The sequence below is a fragment of the Narcine bancroftii genome, chromosome 6, assembly GCF_036971445.1.
Source record: "Narcine bancroftii isolate sNarBan1 chromosome 6, sNarBan1.hap1, whole genome shotgun sequence".
Classification (NCBI taxonomy): Eukaryota; Metazoa; Chordata; class Chondrichthyes; order Torpediniformes; family Narcinidae; genus Narcine; species Narcine bancroftii.
The window spans coordinates 128156667-128175630 of record NC_091474.1 but is presented as its reverse complement, the minus strand read 5'-3'; the positions used below and the strand labels follow the sequence as shown (position 1 = coordinate 128175630).

The following is an 18964-nucleotide window of genomic DNA, read 5'->3' as shown; positions in this document are numbered from 1 at the left end:
GCACTGGCTCACGCCCTCTGCCTCAGCCTCACAGCTCTCCCTCGTGCAGCTCTGCACACTGTGACATGTTCGCCACCTTGTTGACCCAGTTCAACCCTCTGTAAGGCCTGAACTCTCCTACAGTTTAAACCCCACCCCGTGCCGGCCCAGTTTGAGCATATGAGTTCATTGTTGTTTATATTAGTACAGAGTACAAATACAGTGAAATTCGTACTTGCTGCAGCCACACAGGTGTGTGAGATGTACCAATTACAATAGTATTAATTAAACTATTTTAACTTCCTACCCTTCAAATAATGAAATGGTTTGGTCCATTCCTATCTCCGTGACCTTGAGAAGTCATTTGAACTATTTAAGGAGGAGATGTGCTCTGGGAAATTGAGAGTCATCACCTTGCCATCAGCAACTTGTTCTTGGGACTGCGTTGCTCATTGTGTACAACACCCACCATTCGATTGTTACCTGGGTTTGGTTTCTGAGACATCGTGTGATTGGGGGGGCGAGGGGTGTGCAGTTGGTGGTGTGAGGGTGGGTGGGGAGGGTGGAGTGTTAACGGGGATGAGGTGAGAGTGCGGGAGGGGGCGAACGAGTCTGGAAGGGCAAAGATGTGTGCCCAGTGGATCGTTGTTTGTGAGATGGGGGGTTGGGGTTGTGTGTCGTGGTCAGGATGAGGAGGGGTTAGGTGTCAAGTGGTGACTCCAAATATGCTTCTGGTTTCTTCCTTCCTCTCTCACCTCAGCCAATTAATTTTTGTCTTATTCCAATAATCATTTAAAAAAAAGAAACCAGGCTAAAGCTCAATGGGTAAATCTGACTCAGTCTAATTGCATCAGTCAATTTTTCCATGGTAACACAGACTGCTCCAGAACTGTCCTGTGGTCGGTTTGCTGCAGTCATGGCCTTGAATTACCTGCAGGGTTCATCATCAGAGCTGTTGGGAAGATATTTATTTTTATAAAACAAAATATATGGCGGCTTTGCTTTCTTTACTGTTTAATAGGTATGGATGGGGGAGTGCCTGGTCTTGAGGCCAAATAGGAGGGGTTTCCTGAGTAAGTCCGCCTCCCTTACTTTTGTGTGTCTCAGCACTGAACATGGAAATGTCAGACTCTTGCCTTGTACAGCTCGGACGAAAGATGGGCCTTTTCTTCAGTGAAAGGGAGCTGAATGCTTGGCTGGTGAACCAGATGTGTTGTATGGGTTAGTACTCTTGCGTTCCCTTCTTTTGTGTCTCTCCCTCAGCTTGTCGTTGAAGCTTTGGTTGAATGCTGTTCCATTACTAAGCTGTGTACTACAACTAAAACTGCCTGTGCTCGGTGCTTCGGTGCTTCATGTCTTGCTGCTGCTTTTCCCCATTCCACCCAATGCAGGAGGATAAGAAGCTGGGTGTCGTGTGAAAGATATTGTTAAAGCATTAAGATGATTTGAAGTTCTCTGTCTGGTGACGGAACTTGATTTCAAAAGCTGCTTGAAGGAAGAGAGAGAGAGAGAGAGAGAGAGAGAGAGAGAATAAGGGGATAGAACTGGATTTTTCAGTCATTTAACCTCCATGGTCTGAATTGATCCCCATGTTTTATATCGTTCATAGCTCTGAGATCCAAAATTAGTTTGCTGTCACTTTTATTGAGCTGTGGCTCTTCTGCAACATGGCTGTATTTTGTCATTTGCACGTGTGTGGATTGTTTTGAAGTTACAGACCATGCTGCCTCCAATGTGTCTCATTGACCGAACCATTGGCCGACTGTGAGGTTGGGTGTTGTGCAGCACCATTGGCCTACTGTCGGTGGCTTCATGGCCCTGGATATGAGTGGCGGCAATTAAATTGACCTGGCTGCAATTGATGTTTTCCCTTTTTCTGGAAGCTTTGCTTCTTTGTGATATGGTCAGAACATACAGGTTAATATACTGTACTGAGAATAATCTAATTACAACTGCTATTTGTCTCAATCATTGTATTTCTATATTAGATCACCACTTAAACTGATCAATGGACAGTGATAATGTGCTTAACTTGTTTCTTGGAAGTCATTGTAGTTTAAATATCAGGGAGGGGTTACATCTACTGCCACCTCATTATGAGATCCTGCTCTCACTGAACCCCTCTGGTTAGAGTGACTGGGCATGAAGCAGGCTCTTGTGAATCTGCACGATCTCTCCTATCCATTCTCCCTAATCCTGTGGATCCTTGTTTTCTTTGGCAGTGTCTGAAGAGGGGCAAGACCTGGATTAAATGTAGCTGCGTGCACACAGTTCGGGAGGGCTTTCACCACTGGGTCGCAGTTGGTATTCTGCAACTCTGGGGTACAGTTGTTCAAGGCACAGGCTTGGCAACGCTTCCCTGAGGCAGATGGGAATGGTTTTAAATGTTGGTCTCTGTGCTGGGGATGAATTTATACAAAACAGACTCTTTCACTTGCAGGTATTGCACATAGAAGGAAGGGTGCGGGCTCAGAGAAGTTATTTTGGATGAGGGACAAGACTGATGACGCTCATGTGGGTGAAAGAGGCTACTCTCCCCTCCTTTCACTTTACTCTTTCTCCCCCTTCCTCAGTATATCTCTCTCTTTCCCATTCTCTTTTGCTCTCACTCTTTCTCTTTTGTGCTGAGACAGATGTAAGATGACAGCGCTGCCGGAGTTGCTGTGATGGCAGCACTGTCTCTGATTCAGATCCAGGAGAGCAGAGACAGCGCTGCTCCGATAGGTTCATCCTCCCTGTCCTAATGTTGACAGCTTCATACACGGCCTGTTAAAGGAGCTGAGGGTGTTCAAAAATTCTGGAACTGCTGGGTCTGTGCGCAAGATGGTGGCGCCTATGCTAGGAGCACCCACGATAGAATACAACTCCATCACACCAAAAACAGGGAGAGCAAACCCCCCCCCCCCCACCCCTCATAAGGAGAAGATGAAGCAGAGAAGTTAACAGGGTAGTGGACCAATGAGGGGCACAGTGGCTGAGGCACCTGCACAGCATGCGGGCAACTTTGGGTCAAGGGACCTGCAAGGGCTGCTGGAGACCAGGTTTTGGAACCAGGATTTGAGAAGGTGCTGAGGGCAAAAAGGGCTTCTGACAGGCCTTGGTTGCTGAGGTCTTCCTGATTGTATCTGTGGTTTGGAGTCTGCGGCTACAGGTGCTGTAGGAACACTGGAGACAAATCTATGGTCATGCAGTGACTCTGACGGGTCTCGTTTACTTCTCTTTCTGACTATAAATGGCTCTTTTCCTCCCCCCTTTCTTTTCCACCCCATTTCTCTTTTCCACCCCCTCTCTCTTTTCCATCCCCTCTCTCTTTTCCACCCCTTCTCTCTTTTCCACCCCCTCTCTCTTTTCCACCCCCTCTCTCTTTTCCACCCCCTCTCTCTTTTCCACCCCCTCTCTCTTTTCCACCCCCTCTCTCTTTTCCACCCCCTTTCTCTTTCTCACACACACACACACACACACACACACACACACACACACACACACACACACACACATATATACACACACACACACACACACACACACAAACACACATTCTTTCCCTCTTCCACTCCCCCACCACCCCCCTCTGCCATTACCCCAGAAGCTGCCCAACCAGCTCTCTCATCTGTGTGTCCAAGCTCTCTCCCCCCAGCTTGTCATAAAACGGACAACCTTTCTCTGGTTTAATGTTATTCAACTCATGCAGTTCTGTTCCTCATTACCAAGCCTTTTATCTACACAGTTAGGTTGGTGCAAGGAAGTGACAGGGTGCTCGCTCTGAAGCCTGGCACAGGGGAGAAAGTGACACAAGAACATTGTGTTGCCACACACAGCATTCTCTTTGGTAAACAGACTGTAGATCTGTCCAAGCAGTTCCACTGGTTACTGATTGCATTTTTACTTTGGAAACACTGCACCATAACACTAATGAGTATTTAGAAGTTTAAATTGAAGCATATTTCAGAGATGAGCAGAGAAAAAAAAAACAATATTCATTTTAATGACCATCCAAAAAGAAATACTGTGCGCTGTTTTCATCTCTGATGAAACTTTGATTAGCCACTTAATTATCTGACAGTTCTCAGACTCCTGGGTTCTTGTGCAGTTCTGTTAAATGCAGATATTGGCTAAAGAATGCATTGGTGGACGCTGGTGCTGAGGAACAGCAGGGCCAAGCACTTGCTTAAAAACACAGAGAAGCAAATGCAGAAAGTAGTTTGTTGGTCAGGCAGCACCTGATATCGTCCTCTCTGTGGCAAGAAAATTGGTTTGAAGGAGGTGAGGTCACTTCTAAATATCAAGTCGAAAGAGGAACAATCTTCTACAGGGCCCGGGGTGATGTTGTAGAACTTCCCGATCCAGGTACATAATTTCCTGAAAAGGAAAGGGGTGTCATGGTTAGACAGGGAGGTGATGAGGCTTCATCGATTGGGATATTGGTGAGACCATATTTGGAATACTGAGTGCAGTGCTGGGTGCCCAGCTGCCATGTGCAAAAAGGGTTCACAAGGATCTTACCAAGACTAGAGGGCTTGAGTTGTAAGGGGAGGTTTGATAGGCAGGAGTTTTTTTTCCCCCCTGTGAAGCGCTGAGGGGTGAGATGACTTTGCTGAGGTTTTTAAAATCATCAGTAGAATAGATGAGGTAAATTGATACAAACTTTTCCCCCAGGGCAGAGGAAGAGTTGAGATCTAGAGGGCATGGATATAAGATGGGGAGTGAAATATTTCAAATTGGCCCAAGGGGCAACTTTTTCAAATGGAGTGGAGGGTGGTGATGGAAGTGGATACAATTAATGTATTTGAAAGACATTTAGAAAGATGCATGGATAGGATAGAAGGTTATGGGCCAAACACAGGCAAATGGGTCCATCTCAGATGGGTAACGGCTAGCATAGATACGTTGGACAATAAGATTTTATGATTCTTCGCTGGAGCTCGTTCAATTCATTTAAATTTAGACATTCAGCACGGTAACAAGTCATTTCAGCCCATGAGTCCGTGCTACCCAATTTGTACCCAATTGACCTACAACCCCCGGTATGTTTCGAACAGTGAGAGGAAACTGGAGCCCCCGGGGAAAACCCATGCAGACACAGGGAGAATATACAAACTCCTTACAGACAGCGTAGGATTCAAACCCCGGCCTGGTCCTAATCACTGGTGCTGTAAAGACGTTGCACTAACCACAACGGCAACCGTGCTGCCCCGATTCCAAGCAAAGAAAAGGAAGGGGACAGTTAAGGAGGAGTTTGAATTTTTAACTGGGCAGCCTAGCAGTTTGGCAGCCAGCTGAAGTTAACATACTCAGGAGTGTTTGCTTCATTGTGCTCAGAGTGAGAGAGAATTGGGTGCCAGAAGTCTGGATGAGTTTTTTTTTTAAAAAGATCAAATTTGGGTTGTGGAGAATATGCTTGAAGTTGCTATTGAGGACAATGCTCAGGTCCAGGACCATGACCTACTTCTGTAACTGTTCCTTATATTCCTGAATGGGCCAAGGGAGAGTCTTTGTTCAAAACTCCAATCAGCTTTAGCCCAATAAACCAACTTTTTTGACTTCCTTCGGGAAGCAACCTCTTTGTCAGAAAGAGGAACAGAATCCTCCTCCTCCCTTCACAAAGTTCTTAAATGATCAGAACTCAAGAAAATAGGTGCAGGAGTAGGCCAACTACTCAAGACAAAATGGCCAGTTCATTCCCAGCAATAAGCCAAGTGAATTTCTTTTGCATTGCCTTCATTGCCAGCATATTTAGGCCTCCACTTACCTTTATCCGACAACCATGTCCCTGGATTTGTTTGTGTGTATCAGATGTGCAGATACTCCATGATTTGTTCCCTCAGTCTTCAGGTTAGAAAATGGCAAAGGTTTCCTCATCTCACAGCTTAACTCAGTGACCCCATATTCTAAAGCTGTACCCAAATTCTAGACCCTGCACTCTACCAAGGTGGGGGGGGGGGGGGGGGTGAGGAGCATCCTCTCAACATCCATTTTGTTGATTTCCTTTCGAACCTGGCCTTTCCATCTAGTCACATCTCATTCAAACTCCAGTGGATGCAGGCTCAACCTTTCCTCATGTGACAATGCCTTTGTCTGAGGAATCTATCCACTGATCATTCTTTGAACTACCACCAGTGCAGAAGTCTGCTTCCTGAAATTCAGAGACCAAGACTCTGCACAGATCTTCAGGGTAACTTCACAACCTTCTGGAGGTTTAATACACAGGAGACTGCAGGTGCAATGCACCATCTCCTGGAGGAGCTCAAGTTAGTCGAACAGCATCAGTGGTTTCCAATGAAGGGTTCTTGGCCCTGAGCATTGACCATTCTTCCTCTCTCACCGATGATGTTCGACCTGCTGACTTCCATGAGCAAACTGTGCTTTATTTTAAGAGGAGACCTGATGTGGGGAAGATGTTTCAAAAGCTGAAGAGCTGACACATTGATTGATTTGGGCAATTTTATGCTGATGGGGTTCAAGGCAGTTTTAGTTATTCAGAGGATGAAATATGAATGTTTGTTATAATAAAATTCTTGCTTCCTGAAACCATGCAGCTACATAAGATACACTAACAACACATTACATTGGTGTGGGGCAGCACGGTGGGCGTGGGCAAGGCCTTTACAGCTGCAGCAATTGGGACCAGGGTTCGAATCCTACGCCGTCTGTAAGGAATTTGTATGTTCTCCCTGTGCCTGTGCGTGTTTTCCCCGGGGGCTCCAGTTTACTCCCACCATACGAAACGTACCAGGGGTGTATGTAAATTGGGTGGCACAAACTCGTGGTAAAAATGCCCTGTTACTGTGCTGTCGGTCTAATTTAAAAATTAAATATAATTAGTGTAAATTAACTGAACATAATGCACCATGAGACAAAAAAGAGGTGATATAAAAGGATGAGTAGATATTCACAGTTGCAGTTAGAGGGGGAAAAATGATGTTCTCCCTTAATCGGCTTGGATTTCTCCTGCAAGTTCTGCTTTCTTCCCAAATGGCTACCTTCAACGTCCTGAAGGATAAGATCATTTGGTGGCTCAGAAGTATTCTGAATTTTTTTTAAAGGCAACTGCAAATATGACTGAAGAACTTGCATCAGCCACCTCAGAAGCTGCCATTGTGTGAGGTAAATGTAATAATCACTGAAATACTTTTCTAGCAGTTGAAGAAGTGCAGTGTTCGCTTTGCACACAACAAGATCCCGCAGGCAACAATCCAATAAGTTGTCGTACAATGATGTATTGGTGCCAGTTAGAAAACAGGAGAATGCTCTCTCGCTGCTTCTATCAAGGAAAAAGGTACTGAAGCCTGAAGTCCACACCTCTAGGTTTAAGAACAATTTTTATCCAGTAGCTCTCAGGCTCTTGAACCTCCCTGGACTATCCTAACCACAAACTAGCCTGGGACCACCAAAATCTGTTTTTCCTATTTTACTGCTCTAACAGCTGTGAATATTAATCTATCCTTTTATATTGATTTTTTTTTCTTCTTTTTTCCATGATTTGGTAGTGTAATATATATCATTGTTGATGACCTGTCTTATGTTCCTGTTTGGCGACAGAAAGTAAGAATTACAGTGCACCCTGTACTCCATACTTGTGTGCATAACAATGAACATGGCACTCAGTGCTCAACTCTGAAGTTGCGTGCTCTGATCTTTATGCCATCTCAGCAGAGATTGAGCACTCAATTTGTTATGGAAGCATTTTAAAGTTTTCCTCAGCTTCAGGGAATAATATTGGTTGTTTTTCCATCTCTGCTGTAACAGTATATTTCAATTCCATTCATTCATTTCTTTCAAGGTCTTCCATTCCAACAATTTCCACGTGAACCAACCCCAAAATAGTTTAAAAAAAAGTTTTTGCTTCATACCATCTCCATAATGTCTTACTTGTGCTATGCATGATTTCCCTATCACTGCAGTTTTTGTGATACATGTGAGGATGCAGTGCTGATTCCCTCTGCAATCCTGTGACTGAGTGAGACACCAAGTGAATCCTGGGCTTGCAGGGATCAACAGTAGAGAGGAGGAAATGCCATGGTATACAAACAGTTGCATCCTATCTGTTTGCAAGAGGAAAATGACCCAAAAAAAACTGCATTTGTTTGAAAGTTGGAAACACTCATTAAATCGGGCAGCGAGTGTGGAAAGAGAAACAAATTATTTCAGGTCAAAGACCCCATGTCAGAAGTGATTAAGGTTTTACATCCTGAAATGTTGACTCCTGTGGTTGGGTATTTCGCTATGGCTTCAAGACTCTGTGTCCCCTTAACCCTATCTCACTCAGCATGTAATCTCAGCAGCCCCCACATTGGAACACCGTATCCAATCATTAATAAATACAGTGAAAAACTTTTTTTGACCACATTAAAAATTATTCACACAAATTCTCTCACATTTTTAAAGTAAGATTTTCATCAACCAGGTTGATAACCTGGGGAGTTGCTGTTCCACAGGAATACTGCGCGAGATGCCATTGTTGTCTATAATCTGGTCAATGTAACTAATTGACTGGTATCACCAGGGGTGCAGTGCTACTGGAGCTCACTGGAGCACCTCATTGGGGCTCCTCCGGTACTTCCTTGTGCTGTTTTGGTGAGCTCTGGCACTTAAAAAAAAGAGCACTGCACCCCTGGGTATCACGTGACATTGCCCATTCTTGTCTAATGCAACCAATTAGTTTACAAACCTACATTTGCCTGGGTGCTGGTCACTGTTTATGAAATTTTATACAGGGGAGAGGAGAACTTTATACATACATATCTGGGTCTAATTTAGTCGGATTAATGTGACTAATATTTAAAACTTTTGCAATCCCCTTTGCTCCCATGCTAATCCCTCTTAGATCCTGGCCATTATCCCTCTGATCTGTTCTCAAAAGTACTGGAGAAACACAGCAGTCACACAGTATCTACAGAGAGCTAAAGGAGAGGGCACAAGCCTGAAACGTCGACTGCCTTGTACTTCATACTGATACTGCGTGACCTGCTGAGTTTCTCTGGCCCTTTTGCGTACTGCATTAGACTCCAGCACCTGCAAATTTCTGGTGTACCTTGATCGCTCCTGTGTTCTCTCTTGCCCTTTTGCACATTCCCTCACAGTCCGCTGCATGAGAGCAGATCCCTTGATTTTGATTAAATCTCAGCTCTTGTTATGCAGGAGAAAGGTCTTGTGGCTTCCTGCCCTCATTTCTATTTCCTTCTCTCCTTACTTCCCTGTAGCCCACGTCTGCCCACTACATTGGCATACCCTTGAGGCAATCTTCAGTGGCCAATTAACACATCTGGGATGGCAGAGGAAACCCTCTCAGAGAGAACATGCAAACTCCACGCAGACAGCTCCAGGGGTCAGGATTCTGCAAGGCAGTGTCACAAGGGAATTTCTGCTCAATGCAGAATTTCAGAACTGGTTGCTAAGTAATATTTTAGCAGTATTATTAAAGCATAAACCACAAGTGTTGTCCTTGCACTAATATTGCAGAATAAAAGGACTGATTACACCCAGTGCAGAAGTAATAAAGGGAGCTTGTTGTTAAGGCCTTGCAGTGATAGGAACGTTTCATGGAAGGGGATTCTCGAGGAACAGTGGTCTCATTTTTAACCTTGTGCCAGAGCCAGTATGATTACTCAGTATGAAATAATGCAGATACATTTTCCATCCTGAAGCCTCCCCGTAGTCTTGGCGTCATTGGCTGCTACTCTTTCTTTTTCCACTTCAATCTGAATTCAGGTGCCAACTTATCCTGTTAAAATTGCAGAGCCCAGACAACTATTTTAAATCCTTATATTCACATGAATATAGAGATTGGCAATACCAAATTTTAGTTGAACCCTTGCCTGAGGCTCTGTTGAATCAGACTTTCATTCATTGTGATTTTGCACTGATGGGTGACTTGTTACTGAGTTTTATCTGTAACCTATAATGGTGCTAAATTTGGGAGTGCCTCCTTAAATTTTGAGGGGTGTAGTGGTAAGGTGTTAAATAGTACATGTTTCTGTGGTTCAGACAACTGACAGGACATTTTATAGGCCCTTTCATGCAGTGAAAAAGCCTAACTGTAAAGGTGGAGATTCTCTGCCTTTGCATTGGGAGATTTACCTCTATGAATACGTCGTGGCCGGCTCCAAGGTGCCGACTACAATCCCTCTCGGGGAAGGATCATCAGCGGAGTGCTGCACTCCCCACCTCATCACGTGAATGTACAGCTGCTGCGAGCGGCTGGTTAGGGGCAGGCTGGCTGATGACTACATCAGCCCGCAACCTATCTCCCCGGTCGCCCCTCTCCCTCCATGACTCCCTCAAGGCAGGGGCGATCGACAAGAGCCATCAGGGCAGGGGTGGCTGGTGGGAGCCGTCAGGGCTCAGGTCAGTGGTGGTTAGTGGGGCGGGATCCTTTGAGCACACCATCAGGCCGCTCTCTGCAGTTCAAAACACGGCAGAGTAATGGCTGTCTTCCCTACCCGTAATCCCCCAAGCAGCTGGAACTGCATGGGGGATTATGGGTAGGGAAGACAGCCATTGCTCTGCTGCGTATTTATGACAGGTGTTGCTACAACATCAGTCGCCCCACCCCCATTTGGCTCCGGAGGGCACTACAAGGCGCCACTCAACATGAAAGTAATGCAGGGGCAGCCTTTTAGGGCTGCTCCATGAAAGGTAAGTTTATGTTTTCCCTTCGTGCTTGTAGCTGGCCTCCAGGTGGAGGCCTGACATGAAAGGGCCTTATGAGACATGCCTGGGCTGGGCAGAGAGCTGTACAAATAAAAGGATCATTAGATCCATGAAACTGAGAAAAATGGAGCAGTAGGGAAATTTCAGGGAATTAAGAGTATTTTATTAGGTCGGCACAATACTATGGGCTGACGGGCCAGTACTGTGCTGTAGATTTCTATGTTCTTTTGACCCACTTTGGTGCTTTTTGTTCCTGACAATTGATCTGGAGAGTGCCACACTATTGAGTAGGTCCTCCTTTTCTCTAAGACATTCCCCCAGGATACAGCAACCATTCTCAACGGAGGCCATACTCCCCTCCCCCCCTCCCCGAGGGCTGCAGCACATTTAAGGAAGGCCATGGACTGAAATTATGAAATATTATTTGTATATATTTGGTAGGAGGGAAGGATGGAAGAAACCCCATAAACTTGACTGCTTCACAGTGATGAGGGCCCATAAAATCTGAAGCGTCCAGAAAAAGGTTGAGAAGGGCTGACATAGAGAATAAAAACTACTGAAGGAAACTCAGCAGGTCAAGCAGCATCCATGGAGGCATGAGGCACAAGTTGATGGTTTGGGTTGAGATCGTGCAGCAGGATTTGTTTACACCTTTTGCTTCCACAGACATAGCTTGACCTATGTCGTCCGACCAACTTTCTGCTCGGGGCTCCGATTTCACTGTCTGCGGTCTCTGATGCCCCCTTGGATTGAGAGCGAATTGCTTCTGCTCTGGTTTTGTCTGTTCTGCGGTGGATGATAAGGGGTGTGCTCCTATCACCCACACTGGATCTTGATGTGGTCTTGATTCATGGGCTCAAGATTCTGAACACTATCGCAAAGATTGCCACTCCTTTCTTTTAAAAATTTTTTTATAAGAAATATAGTACAATGAAGTAAAGGGAATGAAATTGAAAATACAATATTATGTGTGTGTGTGTAAAAGCTTAAAACTGTATAAACTTGGTCCCCCTCCACTACACTGGGTGAAAAAAGAATCTGAAGTATTAGATGCAAAACCCCACATAACTTACTCTAATTTAAAAAAAAAAGTAAAAACGAACAAAACACCATCTGAGCAGCATATCCGGAGGGTTAGATATATTTTGTAGTTTTTGGTTCATACCGAGAATCAAAAAACAAAGGTAAGACTGTATCTCATCTGGAAGAGTAAATGCATTTAATCACATAAAAATCTTTTACATTAAATGAAAATAAGACCTGGAAGGTCACCATGTATCTTCACATTTCACCAATGAGTCGAATACATGATATTGAATTTTTTTTCTAAACTTAAACAGGACATAATGTGAGAGAACCACTGAAACAGTGTTGGAGGTCTAAAGTCTTTCCAGTTGAATAAGATGGCTCTTTGAGCCAACAAGGTATAGAAGGCATTCTCCTGTTGAACAGGTACAGAAAAATTCCCTGTGGCCACTCCTTCTTTAGTGTTTGTGAGCCAGGAATTTCCAAGAGTAAGGGGCTGTGGCATCTGATTCAAGACAAGTCGAGCATGTCATTTCCTCTGTCCATCTGAAAAGCTCTTCCCAAAACAAACCTCAGTGTCTTTTTTAGGATCTGGTGTTGATATTGCAGGTAATGCAACCTGCCCAGAGCAGAGGACCAGGTGTAAAAAAAAAAGGCCAAGATGGTGAGGGGAAAACATGGAGATTGGTTCAGTTATTCTTGCAATGTGATTGCAGTAGGACACATAGATGGTATATTTTCAGTGCTTGAGGAGCCTGGTGTAGGTAGACCAGGTCTCGAAAGCATTGCGGAGAGCAGGGGAGGATGCCCAGTCTCTTGAATGAGCTGTGCATAAACTGCAGATGCTGGGATCTTGAGAGAACCAAGAGAGAGGCTGGATAGACTGTGGGTCAGGCAGCATCCATGGAGAGAAATGGTCAGTCAGCATTTTGGGGTGGGAGCTTGTTTTTTAATCAAAACTATCTTGATGAAGGGTCCCAACCTGTAGTGGGTAACTGACCTACCCCATCGAAGGATTCACTCTGACCCGCAGAATCCTTCTAGCCTCTCTTGGTGCTGTCTTGTAGGAGATGTTGACGGATGCCCCTTGTTCCCTCTTTAGTGGACGTAAGGGAGCATCAGGAAGATTTTCCTGGGTATTTCTTCCTCAAGAAGCAGAGAATTTGATCCTCCACCCTCTTTGGACTGACAGTTCACACCCCCAACACTGACGGCTGAGAAGTGATCAGATCGAGGGGTAGATGGGAGATGTAGTTTTGGGATGGTGCTCCAGTGCTTGGGTCCCTCTGTGGTTCAAGCCACTGTTATCATTGGTTGGGTCGTGGAACTTGGGCTGTCCACAAAAAAGCTGGACAAAGACCACAGTGGGTTGTTGGACTGGAGGAGGTCATGGATGCTGCTATGGGGAATAATGATTTGTGTTTTTAAATAGAAGCTTAACTGGACGAATGGCCAGTCCTGACCGCAGTGCACAGATATGCTGGAGAAATTCAGCAGGTCACACAGCTGGCTTGGAAAGTAAAGGGAAACTAACGTTTTGGGCCTGGGCCCTATCCGAAATGTTGATTACCCTTTGCTTCCTATGGATGCTGTGTGACTTGCCGAGTTTCTCCCCAGCATCTGCAGATTTTCTTGCTTAACTTCTAACAGCAGTTGCTGACTGATGGCTGGGACTTGACATGCATCAGAATGGAATCAACTTGTGCTGTGTGATTCCAGCCCTTGAGAAGATGGAAGCTGGGGTTGTTTCCTTTGGCTAAACGAGTTTCATATTGAACTGTCCCCTTCAACTTCTTCCCATCCCTTTATTTTTCAGATGAACGGGACAAAGTACAGAAGAAGACCTTTACAAAATGGATTAACAAGCACCTTATTAAGGTTGGTGTGGTGACTTCCATGTGTGTTTTGCCCATTGGTTGCTCATGTCTAATTTACTATTATCTGGTGTCTGATTACCCAACAAATCTCCATCAAGAAAAGTCCTCAGAGTCGTTTCATGAATTTAATCATGATTCCTCCATGAATGAACAACGTTGTTCTGATTTATGCTGCACCTTCTGTTTCTGAGCTTTTGTTTTGCAAGCCATCTTTGCAAACAATTAATATCTTGGCCTGGGAAGATATTGGGTGCAATGGTAGTCAAACATCATCCTCAGGGGGTACAAATTGCATTGGTGGCTAAAACACTAGACAAGAAAAGAAAGATGTTTGCATTGAATAGGGGGGCGTGGCAGGATGGCGTAAGGATCAGACGTGCCTTCCAGTCCTCTCCTGACTCTATCTTATTGTTTTGTCTAGAAATGCCCGTTAAAATTCTTTAAAAGTTTAGATAATTTCAGTGCTGTTAATTTAACTTATGATGGTACAATTGGTGGAAAAGAGCAAATAAAAATGACAACAGATCATCAAAAAACTACATTTTCCAAAAGTTCAAGTTTTGGAGCCTACCTACAGGAAAGACACCGGGACTCAGCGTGAAATGGATCCCAGGAGAGAGGTACAGTGTTCGGATGTAGAGCTCTATGTTACATCGGTAGAGCCCCCTAAAGAGGGCCTTTAGAACAAAGAGTTACTCAAAGGCATTTGTCAACTGTAGAGGTGGCGCTGCAAACTGCATCTTTTGAGATAGAAGAACCTATACAACTTGATGTACTGGGAGAGCTTAATACATTATGGACTGGGGAAAACCCCGGCCAGCGTCCTCCAGTCATTGCTGGAGAGACTGTGGCTGGGGTTTCCACACGCAGTCATATTACAAGGAAGGCAACCAGAATGAAGGAAGGAACAGAAGATCCTTTGGTTATGCAGAAGAAGCAGGATTCTGTTGAGCCAAAATCTCTTCCAATTGAAAAGATTTTTGTGAATCTTGAATCTAAATTATCTTATACAATGCAGGGATTATCCAAGATCATGATTGAACTTGGTACTAGGTTTAATACTCTAGTGAAAATACATTCTCAACAGATGGCTGAGTTTGGAGCTTTTAAGCTTGAAGTGAGAGATAAATTTAATTCGTGTGAAAAAGATATAGACGAAATACGAGATCAAGTTTTTGATGTGACTAAAATGGTCGAAGACTTACAAACTCAAAATAAAAATTTGGCGAAAAAGATTGATTATTTGGAAAACCAATCCAGACGGAACAATATAAAGATTATTGGTTTGCCGGAAGGTTAGGAGGGACCAGACCCAAGAAAATTTTTTACTGAATGGATTCCGCAGGTGCTGGGTCAAGAACATTTCCCGGAAGGTATAATACTGGAACGTGCTCACAGAGCCTTGCGTAGAAGACCTATTTCAGGTCAAAGTCCAAGACCTGTTTTGGTTCGTTGCTTGAATTATTACGACAGAGTGGCTATTAGAAATGCACAACAGAGAAAATCACCCTTGATGATTCAAAATAATCGAGTTTTCTTCTATGCGGATTTGAGTCAAGAAGTTTGTTCCAACGACGGGAATTCAATCCTGCTAAAGAGTTGTTGTGGAAGAAAGGTTGCAAGGCAACCTTTAGATATCCAGCTGTTTTGAAGGTTTTCCAAGATGGTTGCCAACCAAAGTTCTTTGATTCTCCAAAGGAAGCTATAGCATTTGCTCAAGAGCTGCCAATTACTCAGTTTCAACAGAGACATAGTCCGCCGCGATCTCTAAGGAGACAAGAGATGGAAGAAAAGAGCCGTGCTCCAAGAAGGAATGGTTGTAATGGTGACTCGGCAGTTGGAGCTGTTTAAAAGAAAAGTTGTCCTTTTTTTTAAAAAAAAGGGATATTAAATAATGATGATGTTAGTTTAAGATGAAGAGAGAGTTGGGGGAGAGAACTGGATAGGCACTATTTCCTGAAAGTCATCTGCTACATGTGAGTTATCTCACACCCATTTTTTTTTGGGAGTTACCGCATTGCGCGGTTTAGACGGGAGGGGGTATTTTTAACCTCCTACCCGTTTTTTTTCCCTTTTTTTTGTATTATTAGATTAAAGAGTGAAGGGGTTTTTTTTTGTTTAAATATTAAAAAAAACATAAGAAAGTATTTGATTGTTTAAAAAACTAAAAATTGATGTGGTTTTTTTTGTAAAGTTTATTCAGTAGATAAGGAATATCTGAAATTTAAATGTGAATTGGATGGATAAGTTTTGTTTTTATATTTTTTCTTTAACTTTAAGGTGAAAGGAGTGGTAATTCTGGTGTATATTATTTTGCTATTTTAGTTATAGAACGAATAATGGTGAAAGTTATAAATTGAATTGTACAATTCTTAATGAGGCTTGAATTTTGTTTGGTTTATGCTCCATTTGTTGAAGATATAGATTTCGTTGTAGATGTGTTTTTATTATTTGGATATCTGAATTTTAAACCCATCCTAAGTTGTGGCGTCACCTGTTAACACCCATGACGCTTTAACACATTGAAGATGCCATGTAATGCAAGTTGTTGGCTCATCATACATGTCTAATAATTATTTATTTTCATGTGTATCAAGACACAGTGAAAAGCTATGTTTTGCGTGCTATCCAGGCAAGTCAACCTCTACAATATACAGCAGGCAGTGCAAGAATAAAAGCCTAGTGTGACAATAAAAACAAAAGCGCAGGATATGAAAATGCATAATACAGTTAAACAGCAGGATCCTAAACTTGTGGGAGATTCATTCAAGCAAATGATAAGAGCGGGAAAGAAACTGTCTGTCCTTCAGTATGGATCTGTTCATAATTTAACTTCAATGCAATTAAATTGTCTGACTCGTATCTTTTCTGTGTTCTTCATCATATACTTTCTACTTGCGTCTTTTATTACGAATCATATATAGCGTCTGGCAACGCTGTTGGGCAGGGATACGGAGTTCTTCTTTTCATTATCTTTTTCTTTTGTTTTCTTTATACTTTTTGTTATTAGCTTTTTTAATTAAAAAATATATAGTACTTGGAATACAAAATTATTGATATGATTTACAACTTAATATGCTTTATTAATTTTGTGCAACAATTCATATTATTTTGTCAAATTTTTGATCATTTATTAAAATAAATTAAAAAATATAAAAAGAATAAAAATGTGGATCCGGAGGTTTGGAATATTTGAACTTGGCTCCCTTCTCCCTGAAGGGATGGGGAGAAGGGAGAGTGACGGGGACATGACGTGTCATGTTGACTGCTCGCCCGAGGGAGCGCGAGGTTGAAGGCAGCATCAATGGAGAGGAGGTTGGTTTGTGTGATGGTCTGAGCTGAGTTCACAACTCTCTGCAGTTTCTTGGGGGGGTCTTGGACAGAGCAGATCCCGTACCAAGCTATGATGCAATCGGACAGGATATTTTCCATGGTGGATCTGCAAAAATTGGGGAAGGGACAATAGTGAACACACCATACTCCCTCCGCCTTCTGACATTGGTGGTCTTTCGTGGCCTCGGGGTCAACATGGTTGGACCCCGACAGTTGTAATAAAGTTATGCTGTGGAGCAAGTGTGGTCTTTATTTTCTACTCATCATTCTCCCCTGACCTCATTCAAATGGTAAATCAAGGTCTTTGCACTTTGTGCATTTTGATTCCTGGGGAATATTTTCACCAACTTTAGGGATGACTTTTACTTTTGATGAGCACAAATGAACATTTGTTTAAAACTCAAACATGCTGCAAATAAAGCAGCAACTTCTGCCTGAGTGAATCAGCAGCACCTGGGGTTTATTTTGTGCAAAGCCAATCTGGGGTCAGACACTGTACATAATGAATGTTCCTGCCATGGTTGGATCTGTGCCTCTGAGGATTGAATTGCTCAATCACAAATTGTGCATATAATCTGTAGAGACAGGAATGAAGTGATTGCAGCACACCACTTTGTGCTGTTTGCTGCAGTCCCCCCCTCACACTCTCTCTTTCTCTTACCCCCTCTCTCTCTTCCCCCTCTCTCTCTTCCCCCTCACTCCCCCTCTCTCTCCCTCTCTCTCTCTTCCCCCTCTTTCTCTTCCCCCTCTCTCTCTTCCCCCTCTCTCTCTTCCCCCTCTCTCTCTTCCCCCTCTCTCTCTTCCTTCTCTCTCTCTTCCCCCTCTCTCTCTTCCCCTCTCTCTCCCCCTCTCTCTCCCCCACTCTCTTCCCCCTCTCTCTCTTCCCCCTCTCTCGCTTCCCCCTCTCTCTCTTCCCCCTCTCTCTCTTCCCCCCCTCTCTCTTCCCCCTCTCTCCCCCCCTCTCTCTTCCCCCTCTCTCTCTCTTCCTCCTCTCTCTTCCCCCTCTCTCTTCCCCCTCTCTCTCTTCCCCTCTCTCTTCCCCTCTCTCTTCCCCTCTCTCTTCCCCTCTCTCTCCCCCTCTCTCTTCCCCCTCTCTTCCCCCTCTCTCTCTTCCCCCTCTCTCTCTTCCCCCTCTCTCTCTTCCCCTCTCTCTCTCCCCATCTCTCTCTCTTCCCCCTCTCTCTCTTCCCCCCTCTCTCTTCCCCCTCTCTCTTCCCCCCCTCTCTCTCTTCCCCCTCTCTCTCTTCCCCTCTCTCTTCCTCTCTCTCTTCCCTCTCTCCCCCTCTCTCTCTTCCCCCCCTCTCTCTTCCCCCCTCTCTCTTCCCCCCCTCTCTCTTCCCCCCCTCTCTCTTCCCCCTCTCTCTCTTCCCCCTCTCTCTCTTCCCCCCCTCTCTCTTCCCCCCCTCTCTTCCCCCCCTCTCTTCCCCCCCTCTCTCTTCCCCCCCTCTCTTCCCCCTCTCTCTCTTCCCCCTCTCTCTCTCCCCCCCCCTCTCCTCTCTGTCTCCTATTAAGTGCCAACCCTTAGCTCTTTTCAATCCTGTCTTCCAATTTTAAGTAAATAAAATAAATCATTGCAGATGCAGGAATTTCAAAAATAAAAAAAAACCGAGAAATCGCTGGAAACATCTAGATGTTCAGGTTGCATTAGGGGAAGGAGAAACTGTCAACTGTTCTCTATGTTCTGTTCCCAATGCAAGTAAATAGGACAATGTAGATGGAGGAAAGGTCAGCATGGAAATGGTGGGCTAGACAGGCCTGTTTCTGACTCCAATGGTTTAGGTTCAGGATTCTGTTTTCGTTTGGGGTCTGTAGTCACTTCCTTCTAACCATATTGGTGGAAGGAGCCTCCTACACAGGAAGAAGGAAAGAGAAATTTTGAGGGTTGGTTCTTCGGGAATGTGCAGAATTCCCTGTGCCCTGGGACAGTTTGCAGGCCATATCCCACAGCCCAACCAGCTGGCTCGTGAGCTAGTGGTGAAATTCCATGTAGATTATTGACAAGGCCACTGGAATTTGCCTGGTCAGACAAGTAACATACTTTTCTTAAGTTTGCTTGATGATAGCATGATCCATAAAATATACAAAGGCCGAGACTACCT

General features: G+C 44.2%; 1 protein-coding gene across 8 annotated transcripts in view; it reads left to right on the top strand.

Moving 5' to 3' along the window:
- The window catches only part of dst (dystonin), a 570552-nt gene that overhangs the window by 118834 nt on the left and 432754 nt on the right, over positions 1–18964 (top strand). For all 8 annotated transcript variants that reach the window (XM_069886058.1, XM_069886062.1, XM_069886061.1 and 5 more), the window contains one exon: positions 13472–13533. In XM_069886058.1, coding sequence (XP_069742159.1) covers positions 13472–13533 — 62 coding nt within the window. The remainder of the gene's footprint in view (positions 1–13471; positions 13534–18964) is intronic.